General features: G+C 37.5%; 2 protein-coding genes and 1 long non-coding RNA gene across 3 annotated transcripts; 1 reads left to right on the plus strand and 2 right to left on the minus strand.

Annotated features, from left to right (window-relative positions):
* Positions 1–640: 640 nt before the first annotated feature.
* On the minus strand, positions 641–7,801 carry LOC149029182 (uncharacterized). The gene is made up of 6 exons (XM_089141046.1): positions 6,861–7,801; positions 6,350–6,664; positions 3,903–6,233; positions 3,767–3,790; positions 2,749–3,317; positions 641–1,275 (listed from the first exon to the last, which is right to left on the minus strand). Exons 1-5 carry the CDS (start codon positions 7,221–7,223, stop codon positions 2,820–2,822), a joined length of 3,531 nt encoding a protein of 1,176 aa, XP_088997172.1. The 5' UTR covers positions 7,224–7,801; the 3' UTR covers positions 641–1,275; positions 2,749–2,819.
* LOC149029183 (toll/interleukin-1 receptor-like protein) lies at positions 7,766–9,004 on the minus strand. The gene is made up of 2 exons (XM_089141109.1): positions 8,076–9,004; positions 7,766–7,973 (listed from the first exon to the last, which is right to left on the minus strand). The coding sequence occupies exons 1-2, from the start codon at positions 8,636–8,638 to the stop codon at positions 7,766–7,768; spliced, it is 771 nt and encodes a 256-aa protein (XP_088997235.1). The 5' UTR covers positions 8,639–9,004.
* A 3,101-nt stretch (positions 9,005–12,105) lies between these two features.
* Positions 12,106–15,406, plus strand: LOC149029184 (uncharacterized). The gene is made up of 3 exons (XR_016170905.1): positions 12,106–12,403; positions 13,096–14,049; positions 14,405–15,406. It is a non-coding gene; the product is annotated as an uncharacterized LOC149029184 (long non-coding RNA).
* Positions 15,407–15,425: the final 19 nt, after the last annotated feature.

Raw genomic sequence — 15,425 nt, forward strand, 5'->3', positions numbered from 1 at the left:
CCATTGTAGAAATATTAGGTGTTGATGATGATGGTGATGGATCAGAATTGGTGAGATGATCACGAATTATAACAACCCTTTTTGTATTGATCATAATAAGTATTGCAGAAAGATTAGTGGAGAATTAGGGAAGATTGCTAGAATGAAGTATTGTAAAAACATGCACAGAGGCGGACAAGCAAAATTGAAAATAAAATAAAATAACAACGAACTGGGTTACTACACTCAGGCTAATGGAAACCCAAAGCCTAACATGTTGTTAGGCTTATAAATAAATAGCAACCCACTAATAGCCTCCAAATTCTGACGAAACAAATAAAAGCAAAACGAAAACGTAAATAAATGGATATGTACATCGCGGCAACCTTTTTATGAAGGGCCCTCTCCCCAGCCTACTGGCAGCCCCATCACATCACCCAAATCTGTATAGATGCATTCGTTTCCTTAACATCTAACCATAATTTCTCTAGCTACATTAGAAAGCCACAGCTGCACCTGGAATGAGAGTTGCTCCTTTGCTGCCAAATTAGCTAAAAAGTCTGTGGTCGGGTTTGCCTCTCTATAACAGTGAGTCTTCCTTTCAATAATCCCCAGAAATCATGCGAACACCTCCACCGTTGGATGAAGGCCCAAGATACTTTTGAGTTGAGTTGCCCATGCAAAAGAGATGATCATAAGTGGCAGTAAAACAGGGGATAATAGGCGTTGCATACCATGGCCATCAATTGGCCGGAGCACCATATTCATAGCTTGTGACACGCATGTTGGATCAGACTGATTTGGTTCCAGCATGAACCCGTGGAAGAGATCAATTAAACGCAATAAACTCCAAGATGAATGTTTAGCAATGGGCAGTAAAGAAAGAGATTGATCAACAACCATCAACCTGCATCTCTCTAGCCACCATAAATAGAAGAGACCATGCATCAACATTGCACCATTGACAAAGAATTAGTGATCCAGCAACAACTGCAACAACCATAGTTTAACAAAACAAAGAGGAGATTTGATGCGGAAAGAATTCAGTGGCGTCAAAACTGCAAGTAAAATCCTGAAAGTAGAATTACTGTATCATCAATTACGAAAACTGATTAATCAACCTATTATTTTTTTTTTCACTGAATGGTCATTTATATTAATCAACATATTACCATTGATTAGCACAAAATGAAAGAAAATGAAAAACCACATAGGAGAGGAGAGTACAGCACCTACATCCTTTCAGATTAGCATCTTTTCCACGAACCATATGTGCCTCGCTAGACCGATAAGATCCTACACAAATGATGTAAGAATAAACAAAATTTTCACTACCGGCTTAAAACTAAATAAAAATAAACTGAACATTGTTTGTCTATTTCTTGCCCGTGTCTTTTAACATAGACACACATAGCCTTGCTTAGTGTCTATGGGTGTGGATGAAAAAACAATATCTCAAAAAGTACAGAAAAAGAATATAACTTTTTTAAGAAATGGTGAAAATTGATTGGCTCTTATTGGAGAGAGAAAATAATAGGATGAATAATCCAACTTAGATTATAGGGTTTTCTTATAGGGAAGAAGTTTTTCTATTTTTATGACAATATTCTTTTGGAATATTAAGGGTGTGAGGGAGAAGGCAGGGCTTGCAAATATAAGATTTTTTGATGTAAATTTCCCTTTTCTTTTTTTAAACAAATGTCCTTACCACACAAAAAAACAAAACAAAAAAAAACCCAAACAAACATAGACATGAATATGTACTTAATTAGTAGATAAGTAGAACATAAATGCAACCTAGTTCACATTTTGACCATAATAACATCCAAATCTAGACTCTTTAACAATCAGGAATAGAGATATGTGTTTCTTTCAAACATTTTAGCACACAATAGAAGGGGCCTATTAGGGGTCCTACTTCTAATTAATCTAGTCAAAACTCAGAAGTGGGTCGACCTCCTATGTAATATATAATGGAGAGGTATGAGGGAAGCACAAACCTCTACCTTGATGGATAGAGGGTCCAAACTCCCAAGCCCCAAAAAAATGCCTCAACAATAAATAAATAATTAATTACATTTTAACAAACAAATTAAAAAAAAAAATTCCAATACTAAATCAGAAGAAAACTCAAAATTTTTTTGCAGAGCTACCACTAATAACCTCCAAATTTTGACAGAAACTAGCTGTAGAAATAAAATCCTAGGCAATAGAGATGACGAAGAATACTAAAAAAAACAAGGGAGACCTCTCACATTTTGGCAAAATAGGGGATCTGATTTGTCTAGTTATAAAGTTGGGACCTTCAAGAGCTAGACTTTTGAGATTAGATAATTGACAAGGAGGGGAGAAGCTAGAGCTGAGAAAGAAAGAAAAAAAAATTTCCTTAGGTTTTGAAAAATTTAGTCCATACAGTTGAGGGAATTTTTGTTGATACTATGTTTTATATATAGAATACAAATTAGTTCATCAATGAATCAGAAACCATATATCAAACATATCACATAAATTAGTCCCTGCATCTTGAGTCCTTGTGATTGGTTTGATTATGATTCAAAAGAAATTGATACTGGCCAAGAGACTGCTAAAATTGAAATAAATCTCAAATAAGAAGGATAGTATATGTAACATTACATTTTCTAGAGATAATTTCTTAGATTCACTTTTCTCATTAAAGAAGCAGTCTCTGCTTTATCTCTACTAAATATCTATTCATCAAACAAAGCGGAGGATATATAGCAACAATAGAAAAGAGAAGGGGAACAGCACCTCTATGGATGGATGATGCCTGATCATGGATGGATGGATCGATCATATGGTTCTGGAGAGTGAGAATTTTTTTAATATCTTCGAACCACAGCAAATCCCTGTGCACAAGGGCCTGCACGGAATTGACTATAAAACGTATCCAAGTCATCAACATTCTCTTTAACTAGGAAGAGATTCACTTGTGGCTGCACAGAAAGAACAGTATTTCTGAAGTGTAGGCTCATACGTGAGATCTCAATAGCCTCTCCGCCTTCCAGCTGCAATCCAAACCAATCAATCCCTTCGAATTCGTGAATGTAGACCATATCTCCATTCATCCTCGATGAGATGGCTAAGCAGTAGTTGATTTCCAGCCCTGTTTCGTAGTAGATTTTCGTTTCCTCCTCAAGGCTCGTGCCATGATGATCATGGATACACGCTTCAATTTTCAGAACGAGTTGACCAATAAAGTAGTCTTCAGGTCTAAAAGAAAGATGCATAATTAACCTGCTGCCGCTATAGATCCCATCACGAACATAACTAGGAATCAAGTAACCACAGTTCGTGTTTCGCAAACACACCCAAATTTGTTCCCTGTTGGAATTTATTAATTTGATTAATAAATTAAATGCCCAAGGGCAATATTGGAAACTCACTATTAGGGCGGTTACAAAATAGGTTATATATTTTAGTAACCACCGCATTAGTGAGTAAGTAACGGAGTAATTCATTCGCACGAGCGAATCTCTGAGAAACGGCGGCTCCATCTCTCTCTCCCTCTCTCTTAGAATCGCAGGCTTAGATTTTCTTCTTTGCTAGTATTTGATCTTCACTCCATTAATCCACGGCATTTGGGTTGTGGATATTATTCCCTTTCCCTGTGATTGAGGAATCTCGCCGGTAAACCTTTGGTGGTGGAACGAGAACGTGGATCTAGACTTCCGCTGCGAATACTTCAAGTAAGGGAAAGCGAATTCAGGTAAGGAATTTTTTCCCCATCAATTAATTGAATTGAATTACTTTTGATGTATTACCTACATTCCCAACCAAATCCGTAATAAAACTGTAAAATAAGAAACCATGCATATATATATAATAATCAGTCAAACGAATAAAACAAAAGAAATTAAGTACTTATTTTCAGCCCCTCCCTCTTGTTCTCATCACTCACTCACCTGGGTTGGCTCACATAAACGATTTGTCAGGACGCAGCCCCAGCCATGATTCACTTCAGTCAATTCACCAATTTCATTGTAAGTTGCCACTACAAACCCTTTAAACGGCTTCGGATATACTAAAAAATTCTTGCGGCACAACCTTTTCATGCATTTCACTTTTGGTATGCGTACTGGGGGAAGAAAAGAAGCATGAATTTCGAATGCACCAGGGGGCTCCAAAGCCAAGAATTGTATACAACCTCCAACAAAAAGGTTACGCAAGGACGTCATACTCTCTAGAGAGACTGTTTTACGGAGGAGTGAAAGATCCTCTATTTTCAATTCCTCTAGCTTCTTTAACTCTTCAATGGAGTCGGGCAACTCCTTGAGTGAAACACAACCGGCGAGAATGAGCGACTGGAGCGAACCCAACTGACCTATACTTTTTGGTAGTTTCTCAAGACAACGACAACCTGTCAAGTCCAAGAACTCAAGCTTTTGGAGCTGTCCAACAGATTCATGTAAACAAGTCAAGGACCTGCAACCACCAAAGGATAACTTCTTTAAGCAAAAGCATCCAGAGAAGATTGGAGACTCAACCAATTTTTCACAATCACTGAGAATAAGCTCTTGGAGACTCAACCTACACGTGCTGCTTGGGAGTTTCTCAAGACTATGACAGTTTCTCAAGTTCAAGTAAACCAACTGTTGGAGCTGTCCAATGGATTCATGTAAATAAGTCAAGGATAGGCAACCATCAAAGTATAACTCCTTCAAGCAAAAACATCCAGAGAAGATTGGAGACTCAACCAATTTTCCACAGCCACTAAGAATAAGCTGTTGGAGAGAACCCAACTGACCTATACTTTTTGGTAGTTTCTCAAGACAACGACAACCTGTCAAGTCCAAGAACTCAAGCTTTTGGAGCTGTCCAACAGATTCATGTAAACAAGTCAAGGACCTGCAACCACCAAAGGATAACTTCTTTAAGCAAAAGCATCCAGAGAAAATTGGAGACTCAACCAATTTTTCACAACCACTGAGAATAAGCTCTTGGAGACTCAACCTACACATGCTGCTTGGGAGTTTCTCAAGACTGTGACAGTTTCTCAAGTTCAAGTAAACCAACTGTTGGAGCTGTCCAATGGATTCATGTAAATAAGTCAAGGATAGGCAACCATCAAAGTATAACTCCTTCAAGCAAAAGCATCCAGAGAAGATTGGAGACTCAACCAATTTTCCACAGCCACTAAGAATAAGTTGTTGGAGAGAACTCAACTGACACATGCTATTTGGGAGTTTCTCAAGACTCATACAGTTTTCCAAGCTCAAGTAAACCAGTTGTTGGAGCTGTCCAACAGATTCATGCAAATAAGTCAAAGACATGCAACGATCAAAGTATAACTTCTTTAAGCAAAAACATCCAGAGAGGATTGGAGACTCAACCAATTCTCTACAACCACTAAGAATAAGCTCTTCGAGAGAACTCAACCTACACATGCTGCTTGGAAGTTTCTCAAGATTCTCACAGTTTTTCAAGTTCAAGTAAACCAGCTGTTGGAGCTGTCCAACGGATTCATGTAAATAAGTCAAAGACGTGCAACGATCAAAGTATAACTTCTTTAAGCAAAAACATCCATAGAGGATTGGAAACTCAACCAAATTCCCACAACCACTAAGAATAAGCTCTTGGACAGATTTCAACCTACACATGCTGCTTGGGAGTTTCTCAAGACTGTAACAATTTTCCAAGTTCAAGTAAACCAGCTGTTGGAGCTGTCCAACAGATTCATGTAAATATGTCAAAGATGTGCAACGATCTAAGTATAACTTCTTTAAGCAAAAACATCCAGAGAGGATTGGAGACTCAACCAATTCTCTACAACCACTAAGAATAAGCTCTTGGAGAGAACTCAACCTACACAAGCTGCTTGGGAGTTCCTCAAGAGTCTCACAGTTTTTCAAGTTCAAGTAAACCAGCTGCTGGAGCTGTCCAATGGATTCATGTATATAAGTCAAAGACGTGCAATGATCGAAGTATAACTTCTTTAAGCAAAAGCATCCAGAGAGGATTGGAGACTCAACCAATTCTTCACAACTACTAAGAATAAGCTCTTGGAGAGAACTCAACCTACACATGCTGCTTGGGAGTTTCTCAAGACTCACACAGTTTTCCAAGTTTAAGTAAACCAGTTGTTGAAGCTGTCCAATGGACTCATGTAGATCAACCAAAGATACACAATGAATAATATACAACCTCTCTAAGAGAGGAAACCTACAGGAGAAATCAGGAGACTCGATCAACTGCCAACATCTACTGATCCGAAGAATTTTCAATTTTCGAAATTGCTGCAAAACATTATTATAAAAAAAGGTCAGTGAATTGCCAAAAATTAATGCCTAATAAATATTTATTTGTTTGTTTAAATAACAGAAGAAAAGGAAGCAAAATAAGACACACGTACCTTATTTTCAAAATCGGACTCGACCAAGGTGCAGCATCCTCCTCTTATATTAGCCTGCCAAGTTTGTCTAAACTCACCAATATTTAACTCGAGCATAACTAGTTGATTATGATAAAAATCAGCTGGTAGATTTTGTGATGGACAATCAATCAAACTCAGCCATTTCAACGTAGAAGGAAGACATTGAAAGTCGCCCTTTGAGGTTGCCCCAGTAAGTTGTAATAATCTTAATTTGGGCATCATCTCCAAGCCTTTAACATATATTTTGCTTAACGAATCTGAGTTACATACAATACCTTCAACCATTTCACTCCCCTACATCAGAATTAATCCAACAAGTATATTAAAAATGAAAAAGATAAAAACGTTTTAGGCTTTTCCCGTGTAGTGCTCCATAATATTTGCATATGCTTCTCTACTAGTGCATGCACTTTATTTCATTATGTACTACAAAAGCAGAGGAAAAATAAAAGGAAAGAAGAAAAAAAAAATCTTGTAATTTGACTTTTACCTTGCCACCATTTACAACATCCATGCAGTCTTCAAGGGACCATAATCTGCTATGTTTATTGGGTTCTTTAAGGTTTCCATTAAGTGAAATCTTCTTGCCCATATCTCGGATTTGGTCATGAATCACTAACTCATCCAACCAGCCAATCTTTAAGAGTGATTTTCTTTTGAGAATTTCCATGTGGCATTTTGGTTCATAGCCGCAAGCCTCCCATATTAAAAGTACATCTTCTTCCTTCCATCCCTTGAAAAAGCATGCCGCATCAAGAAACATTGATTTCTCAATATCATCTAGTTTATCGTAGCTTATCACCAACTTTCTATAGATATCATCATGGGGGATTAGTTTCAACCTTCGATGCATGCTTTCCCATACTTCTTTATCTTCTGTAAAAGATAAGTCAGAACCCAAAACCTCCAAAGCCAAAGGCAAACCCCCTGTAGTACGTACTATATCGATTGAAAGCTGCTTAAAATCCTCCGGAATTCTGTGTGTTGGAAAAGCATACGAGCTGAAGAGTTGAAGACTTTGTACTTCATTCAATTCTTCAGGCTCATATATTTTTCTATTATTCACAGGCACTCTACTCAAAATGTTTCGATCTCTGGTTGTTACGATTACAGTACTGCCAGGACCGAACCAATCGAGACCACCAGCCAATGCATCTAATTGGGTATGATCATCTACATCATCAAGAATGAGAAGCACATCTTTTTTTTGAAGTGTAGCTTTTATCAATGTTGATCCTTCTCTAGAGCTGCCTATGCTTTTTTGGCTTTCTTTACCAAAGATAGTGGAAAGGAGTTTATCTTGCAAACTTACCAAACCATTGCGTGATGCTTGGTCTCTTACATCTTCAAGAAAACAACTCTTGCTAAAGTTTTTGAATAAACGATTGTACACAGCTACTGCAAGAGTTGTCTTCCCGATACCCCCATACCGCATATGGTTAAGAAGTGAACACCGTTGGAGCCGGTTTTTGGTAGCAGAGATAATACAGAGCATACACGTGATTCCATTCCAATAGGATATCTAGCGCCAGTCAAGGATGATTGCATGTGCAATCGGTTCCAAACTTCTTCAACAACTTCACTGACTAACCCAGATTGATCCCTGCGAGCGATCAAATTTATTAGTGAACGAAAGAAAAACAGGAAGTCAACAGAATTCAGAAATACATACACAATTGAACATGATGATATCATTAAGGCTCACCCTTTATCAAAAACCCATCCATTCTTATTACCAACTGCCCGCAAAGCTTCCCTCCATTTTGTAAGAGTTTCAAGAGGCTCTTTGCCATGTCTCTGAGGGGAAATCTCAAAACTTCCACTCTGATTCTTAACATCTGATGCGGTAACCTTGAAGAAAATGGGTAAAAGGATCTGACCGTTGGTTCTATGACATTCCATCATTTGAGCAAGCTCCCGCAGGCACCATTTGCTTTCTGCATATCGTTCACTGAGGATGGCGATGGAGAGTTTGGAGCCTTTTATTGCTTGGATAAGTTGTGGCCCAATGTCTTCTCCTTTCCACATACCTTTGCTATCTATGAAAGCATGGATTCCACGATCCTTTAGCGCTTCATAAAGATGACCAGCAAATGTTTCACGGGTGTCTTCACCTCTGAAGTTGATAAAGACATCGTGACTCGAAGAAAATCCAGCGACAACATAACTCGAAGAAGATCCAGCGACTTGATGTGGCATCAGTATCTGTTGTTGGGGTAGTGGCTCCAGGTAGATGAGACTTTTTCTCTTTTTGGGTAGTGGCTCCATGGAGATGAGATTTTGCCAACAAATCTAGAGATATGTTGATTGAAGCAGAAACTGCAAGTTCGATCCGTTACTGCTTCTCTTTGTGAGGGAGAAATCGGTTTGAGATATGATATTAGGTACTAGAGAAGGTACTGAGTGGATGAGTTGAATCCACACCCAGCAGTCAAACAAGGAGGCGGGTGGAAACCAGCTAGTCTTGTTTGGGTGCTGTATTGCTTAGGTGCAAGTGCAACGCTTTAATTGTCCATCATCTGGAGTGTACAGTTGAGATGAAAACGACGGGCAAGATTTTATCTCCACCATTTTGACACAAGTATAGAAAATTACTTTTGCAAAACAAACGATCCGATTAAAATCTCCATCCAAATTTCGATTCCCAATAATGCAGACCTTGCTTGAATGAAAACTCAAAATATATAAAGATATTTCAAGAAAACCGCGTTGATGAGAATACCAATAACGAAATGAAAACTTTCTTTTCACCCAAAAAACAGACAAAAGACTGAAAGTTCCGGTCACTTTCACTTTTTGGATGTTTTATATGAAATTTCTTAAGAAATACTATTGATTTGTCGCATCGCATTTTTTTAATGCTTTCTAGAAACTAAAAAATAAAAAAATAGGTAATTATCATTTTGACCCCTAAGGTTTGACTTATGTCATTTTTAGTTCAAATAAATAGATACTTTGCATCTACCTCCCTTGAGGTATTCAATAAGATCAATTAAGGACAAATTATAATTTTTATGATCAATATGCCCACATATCTATTCTTCATTTACCGCCTTTTTCTGCACTAACGATCAATTAGAAAAATGCCTTCAAGACACTTCGATCCAAACCCTAATCCAAACCTAGATTCAATATTAAGGAGCAGAACATTTTTACTCGTTGTTACTATCTCGTCTTCTGGTCTTATCTTTCTTAGCTTCTTGTTCTTGATCTGCCACCTCTGGTACTTTCTATTTAAGTGTTCTCACACCAGCCCTTTTGACCCTTGTGCTCCTTTAAGGTTGCAGAGGTTCTCTTACAAGGAGCTTAAATCGACGACGAATGTATTTCGTGGTGGTAATTCAATTGGGAAAGGTGGATCAGGTGCTGTGTTTCGAGGTATTCTTCGTGATGGCAAGTCTGTTGCAGTTGAGAGACTTGATGCAACTTCTTTGCAAGCTGAAACAGAGTTTCAGAACGAGTTGCAGGTTCTTGGGAGTCTTCGATCGCCGTATGTGGTTACGCTGCTCGGTTATTGTGTTGAGTAGAAGAAGAGATTTCTAGTGTATGAGTGTATGCCCAACAAGAGTTTGCAGGTATTGCTTTTCGCAGAAGCACCAGGGGTTCTAAATTTCCAATTCTGGATTGGAAACAAAGGTTTGATATCATCATCGAAATTGCTCGAGCACTTGCTTTTTTGCATTTGGAATGAGACAATCCGGACATCCATAGTGATATAAAACCAAGTTATGTTCTCTTGAGCTCGGATTACCATGCAAAGCTTTCAAATTTTGGTATCTTGAGGATTAAATCGGAAGGTGATTCGTCTAGAAAAATAACAGAGATTTACAGGAAACATCTATGTAAAAACATTAATTAATTCACAAGCTAAATTCTCTCATTAATGGAAGTTTTCAGCTTCAAAGTTACTTCTCTGTATACGAAAGCAAAGGACCATATAAAGAAAAAGAAAAGCAAAAGAGAAGGCAATTGCCTTCTCTTTTGGAGGAGGCTCTGAACCCATTCGATGTGTCTTCTTTAGCGATTGTCTCCAGCCGACTTGGAGAAATATATGATTTCTGACGGTAGATGGTAACAGCGAGTAAAAATGTTTTGCTCCTCAATGTCTAATCTAGGTTTGGATTAGGGTTTGGACGAAAGGGTTTCAAAGGCATTTTTCTAATTGATCATTGGAGTAGAAGAAGGTGGTAAAGGAAGAATATATACGAGGGTAATTTGGTCATAAAAATTACAATTTGTCCTTTAATGATCCTATTGGATACCTCAGGGGAGGCAGATGCAAAGTGTTTATTTATTTGGACTAAAAGTGACATAGATCAAACCTCAGGGGTCCAGATGAAAAATACCCCAAAATCTTTTTCCAGAGCAACCACTTGCAACTTTTGTCTAATTAATCATTGTACATATAAACTCCTTTTGTTTATAGCCAAGTATATTTATTAAAATTTATTACAGTTTTATTATTAAAAATTAAAAATTAAAAGTGGACAATTCTAGTGCATTTATAAGACTACGTTGGAATAAAAATAGGATGGAAAAAAGGGGTGGGAAAATTCTTGAAAAAAATAAAATTTTCCTACTTTTCCTTTAAATCCTAAAAATGTAGATTGTTTGGTTGCTTGGAGTGAGAACGTTAGAGCAAGTTTTCTTAAATTAAGGAAACTTGTCTAGTGATGTGGTAACCCAATGTTCCCACCCCAAGCCTTTTCAAAACCCTACAAAATTTGTGAAACTTTGTAGAAAATAAAATGTGAGATCCACAATTAACATTTTTCTACAAAATCCCTTCATTTTCTTTACTTCTCCCTCACCCCACTGCACATGGGGCCCACACGTTTTTTTTCCCACCCCACATTTGCTAACAAATGCAGCCTAATTGATTTTTTTTTTTTAAGAATATTAAATATAATTTATTACAAACATAAGAAATCTATATATAATTTTCCCAAAAACTAATGACAAGAAGCATTCTTTCTAGATAATCAGAATGACTACATCAATTAGGGGTGCAAGTTTGGCCCTGGCGGCCCTGACCCACCCTAAGCCCAAATAGGGTTTAGACTAAATATTTTGGCCCTAAAGGCGGGTTAGGGCCAAATATTCTGGCCCTGAATTAGGGCCAAGGGCAGGCCTGGGATTACTCTTTGGCCCGTCCCGGCCCGTCCCTGATTTTAGCCCTGATTCTGACCCTGATCCTGGCCCTGATTTTAGCCCTAATTCTAGCCCTAATCTTGGCCCTAATTCTGGCCCTTATCTTGACTCTAATTCTGGTTCTGATCCTCGCCCTGATTTGAGTCTGGACCCTCCACCCATATGGAGAGGAATTAATTCTAATCCACATGGATGAATACTTGACACGTGTCAAATTTTTAAAAACATGATCATGTTTTGTAGAAAATTAATAAAAATAAATTATATCCTCATTACCAATGTAGTAAGCAATTTTGCTGAGGTCCTGCGTAATTAATGCGCAGGACCGTCAAGCCGACCGTCCGATTAGATCGGACGGCTAGCTGCATCTTTCTATTAAAAAAATATAAACCCACCTTTAATGCTTACTTTTTGCTGACAGATAGGTCCAATGACAAACCAGCAGTTCGAGTTGGGCGGTTTGAGTGATTTATGTAACTGAAGTATTGGTATTTCATACAAGTTTGGTTAATACGTTTTAAAAACACAACAAACAAAATACGTATATACGAATTCAAAAACCAAAACCAGCGGTTCAATTTTGCTTTTCAAAATGTTTTGAAAATACCCAAAACCCATGGCAGTCACCCGCCCAACTCATTTTACGATTTGGAGCTCTGAAAATCTGGAGAAGAAGAAGAACATCAAGCCCTCTTGAGAACGAACTCGCTTCCGTTGATCGCATCTTGGAGAAGCTTGAGAAGATCTGTCTGTCATTGGAAGAAGAAGAAGCAGAGGAGAAGACGAGTTGAACTCGTGTTTCATTTCAAAATCAAAAGCCCCAACTCTTGTTCTAGGTCAACCTCGAATCCTCTTGTTCTAGGCGATATCCTTCAAATTCAGGTATCCATCATCTCTCCCAATCTCTTTTGTGTATGCTTTTACATTTGATAGGATTCATACGGAAGTGCAATTCTTCGAAGGTGTGGTTTTGTGCCTTAGTGGAGGATTTTCAACGATGTTTGAGTTTCTGTTAGTCATTCTTCAATGTCTGATTTTCAAAGAGTTTTCTTTCATGAACAAGCTTTTAGCTCGTCAACATCCAGATTCTTTGTCACTTTTCCCTTTTCTTGAGTGCTCCTCTCTCCATCTCTTTTGTACTCAATTCGATGGAAATATATAGGCCCACTGTAAACAGTCTAACACAATCAAAACATGTTTGGTATGTATTCCAAGAAAATTATTTGGTTTAGAACGCATTTGAAGTTGAAAATAGAGAAGAATCAGATTTCACAATACACTCTTAAGAGTCTATATCTGAAATGGATACAACAATCTCAGTTTTGTGTTTATGAGTTTTATCAAGGAAAGAGAAGCATTTTATTCAGCTTAAACATCACTTACATTTTTGGCAGCTGTACTGAAGGCTTCTTTGTGGGTGATCTTGGGTTCTCTAGCTTTCAGTCTCTGTATCTCTTCTCTGTCAGTTAGCGTTCAATTCTAAGATTAGCAATTAAAGTTTAATACTGTAAACTAATGAAGTTCAAAAACAGCAAAAATGAAATTTTATGACTAACTATTCTTACTTGATGAAGGGATTGTAAGCTGATGGAGCTCGTTGCCCCTTCTCTGGGGCTGTTGTGATCAAATATAAGCTCAGGGTTCAGGACTTCAAAACAGAATGTTGAACTAAAGGTTTGATGCATGGGCTTACGCTTGTTGACAGTCTGGTTTGATGGCTTTTTCTCTTCATTGTTGTCAGAAGAGATCATCCGTAAGTAAAGAGGTCTGAACTTTCCTCAGGACATGATAGAATCATGGCAGAGAAGTTTTTATTTATTAGAAGCTGTGTTGCTAGATGAGATTTTGATCTGGTAGCCCTTTTTCTTAAGGGACCTTAGTGATATTGATTTGAATAACATTTTGGGTTCCCCTCAAACTCTGGATGGCATAAAAATTAATGTGTAAACTAGTCTTGCACATTTTAGTTGGGGGTTTTATTTTACCATGTGAGTTGGTTCATCAAAGTTCAAACTGACTGAATATTGATGAGACCATCTGTGCATTTTCTTTTAGTTTCATTTGAACAATATGATATTAAACTAGCCTTGGTTATCTCCAATTGTAAGAGATTTAAAGTTTTAAGTGACAATACTGGATTTTCTTTATCCCTGTCTAATTTTGGAATTTTTTCAGTTGAACATTGTAGATCATATAAAGAATTATTTATTTGATCATTAGTAGGACCAAATTTTCTAGCCTTCACCTCTTTAATGTGACTCCTATATGTAAATATTTTGGAATAGTTCTAGCCGTGATTCATCTGGAAAATGCTATTTTCCTTACCATTCTTGTTTCTTCATATGATGTTGACTGAACTTATTGAGTTGGCATAATAGTAACAATGGTTATGTGCTATGGCATCTTCAATACGATGGGGTTAAATATTTGCACGTGTATCCTTTTTGCAAAGGCTATTTAAGTCACCAAATTGTATCTACAACAAGGCTAGGACTCAACATCTGAACAAGCTGCTCCAGTTATCTCAGGTAATTTCTTCTGATATACTTAGTATGAGAATGGTTAATCACCCTTCCTTGTCCTCATAACTGTGCATAAGCAACAGCTCGATTAGCTGAGTGTCATCCTGAATTAATTATAAATATGTTATGAAGTTAAACATACTTTCCATTCTCTATTTTGGGTTCTCCCCTGTTTTTACCTTAGTATGATTTCCTTACAGCTTACCAAAGACCCTCAATCTACAACAATCTAAGAGAGATTTGCAGAGATAGAATTGAGGAATCAATCCAAACCATAAATTTTGGATTTTCAAAATGTTATCCATGTTGGGGAGGGGATAGTGCTGATATTTTCCAGATATTTCGTTTGTGATGATTGCAGAGAAGCAGCCGAAGAGGAGGTGTGGAAGACAAAGAAGATCAGAAGACGAGAGGAGAGAGATAAAGACGGGCCCTCAAAAGCCTGCAACCGAAATGAGTGGCACTTGCACAGAAGGAGTAATGCTCTCTATCTGCTTGTTTTTATTCTTGTGTGGCTTCGGGCTCTTCTACCTTCTGGCTTTATTAATAAATCCATCATTCTTTTACTCTCTCTATTCCCTCTTTGGATTGTGGCTTTTCTTTGGCTTTTTCGACCCCTTCCACTGCTTTTACCATCGTTTCCTTTTTAATTTGTATTCTAATCCCCTTTGTTGTTTCTCTTTTGATTTGAAAGAACATCCTATTTCGTTTTTAAACTTTAATGCATGTTGGTTCTGTTTTATTCATGAAAAAGTTTTATTGGGCCTCTTAATAGTCTCTGTAATTTTAAAGAGAGTCTTTTGCATTCATTTTATGGGTTAATAAAATGCATGGAGTCCTTTGGCCTCTGAAGCCAAAATCTTTATGTATTTTTGGGTTTGGGGAGGAAAAATCAATCTTGTGATGAACCAAAACGAAGCTAAAGATGGTAAAGAGACACATCTTTTTGGCTTATGATTTGACTATTTGGAGGAAAAGGAAAACGATGAGTCTTGTGGACTTTGTCCTATGCTTTCATGTTTTTGAGTTCACTTTGGGAGCCTACTTTTAACATCAACCAAATGTATGTTCCTTTCAAGAAAGTTTGGAGTTTGGTCATGAGATAAAAGTATGAAAGCTAGGAAATAATGATCTCATATTCTTTGGTCAGGTTCTATGGAGGAAATTACATATTAGTTGGTGGCGCTTATTGATATGCACGAATGTAGCATTGAGCCAAAAATCAAGATGACGTTAGGCATGTCTATGTTCCTATTATATGGTTGCTCTGTTTATCGATGAGTTGGTGTATTTGCTTTCATTTTTTTAGCATTTGATCTTTTTCTGATTGGTCTTCTCGTTTCCTTGAGAGGTGCGTATCATAGAAAAAGCTACGTAAGTGA

This window comes from Hakea prostrata, chromosome 1 (assembly GCF_041222555.1).
Source record: "Hakea prostrata isolate BN-2017 chromosome 1, UWA_Hpros_2, whole genome shotgun sequence".
Lineage (NCBI taxonomy): Eukaryota > Viridiplantae > Streptophyta > Magnoliopsida > Proteales > Proteaceae > Hakea > Hakea prostrata.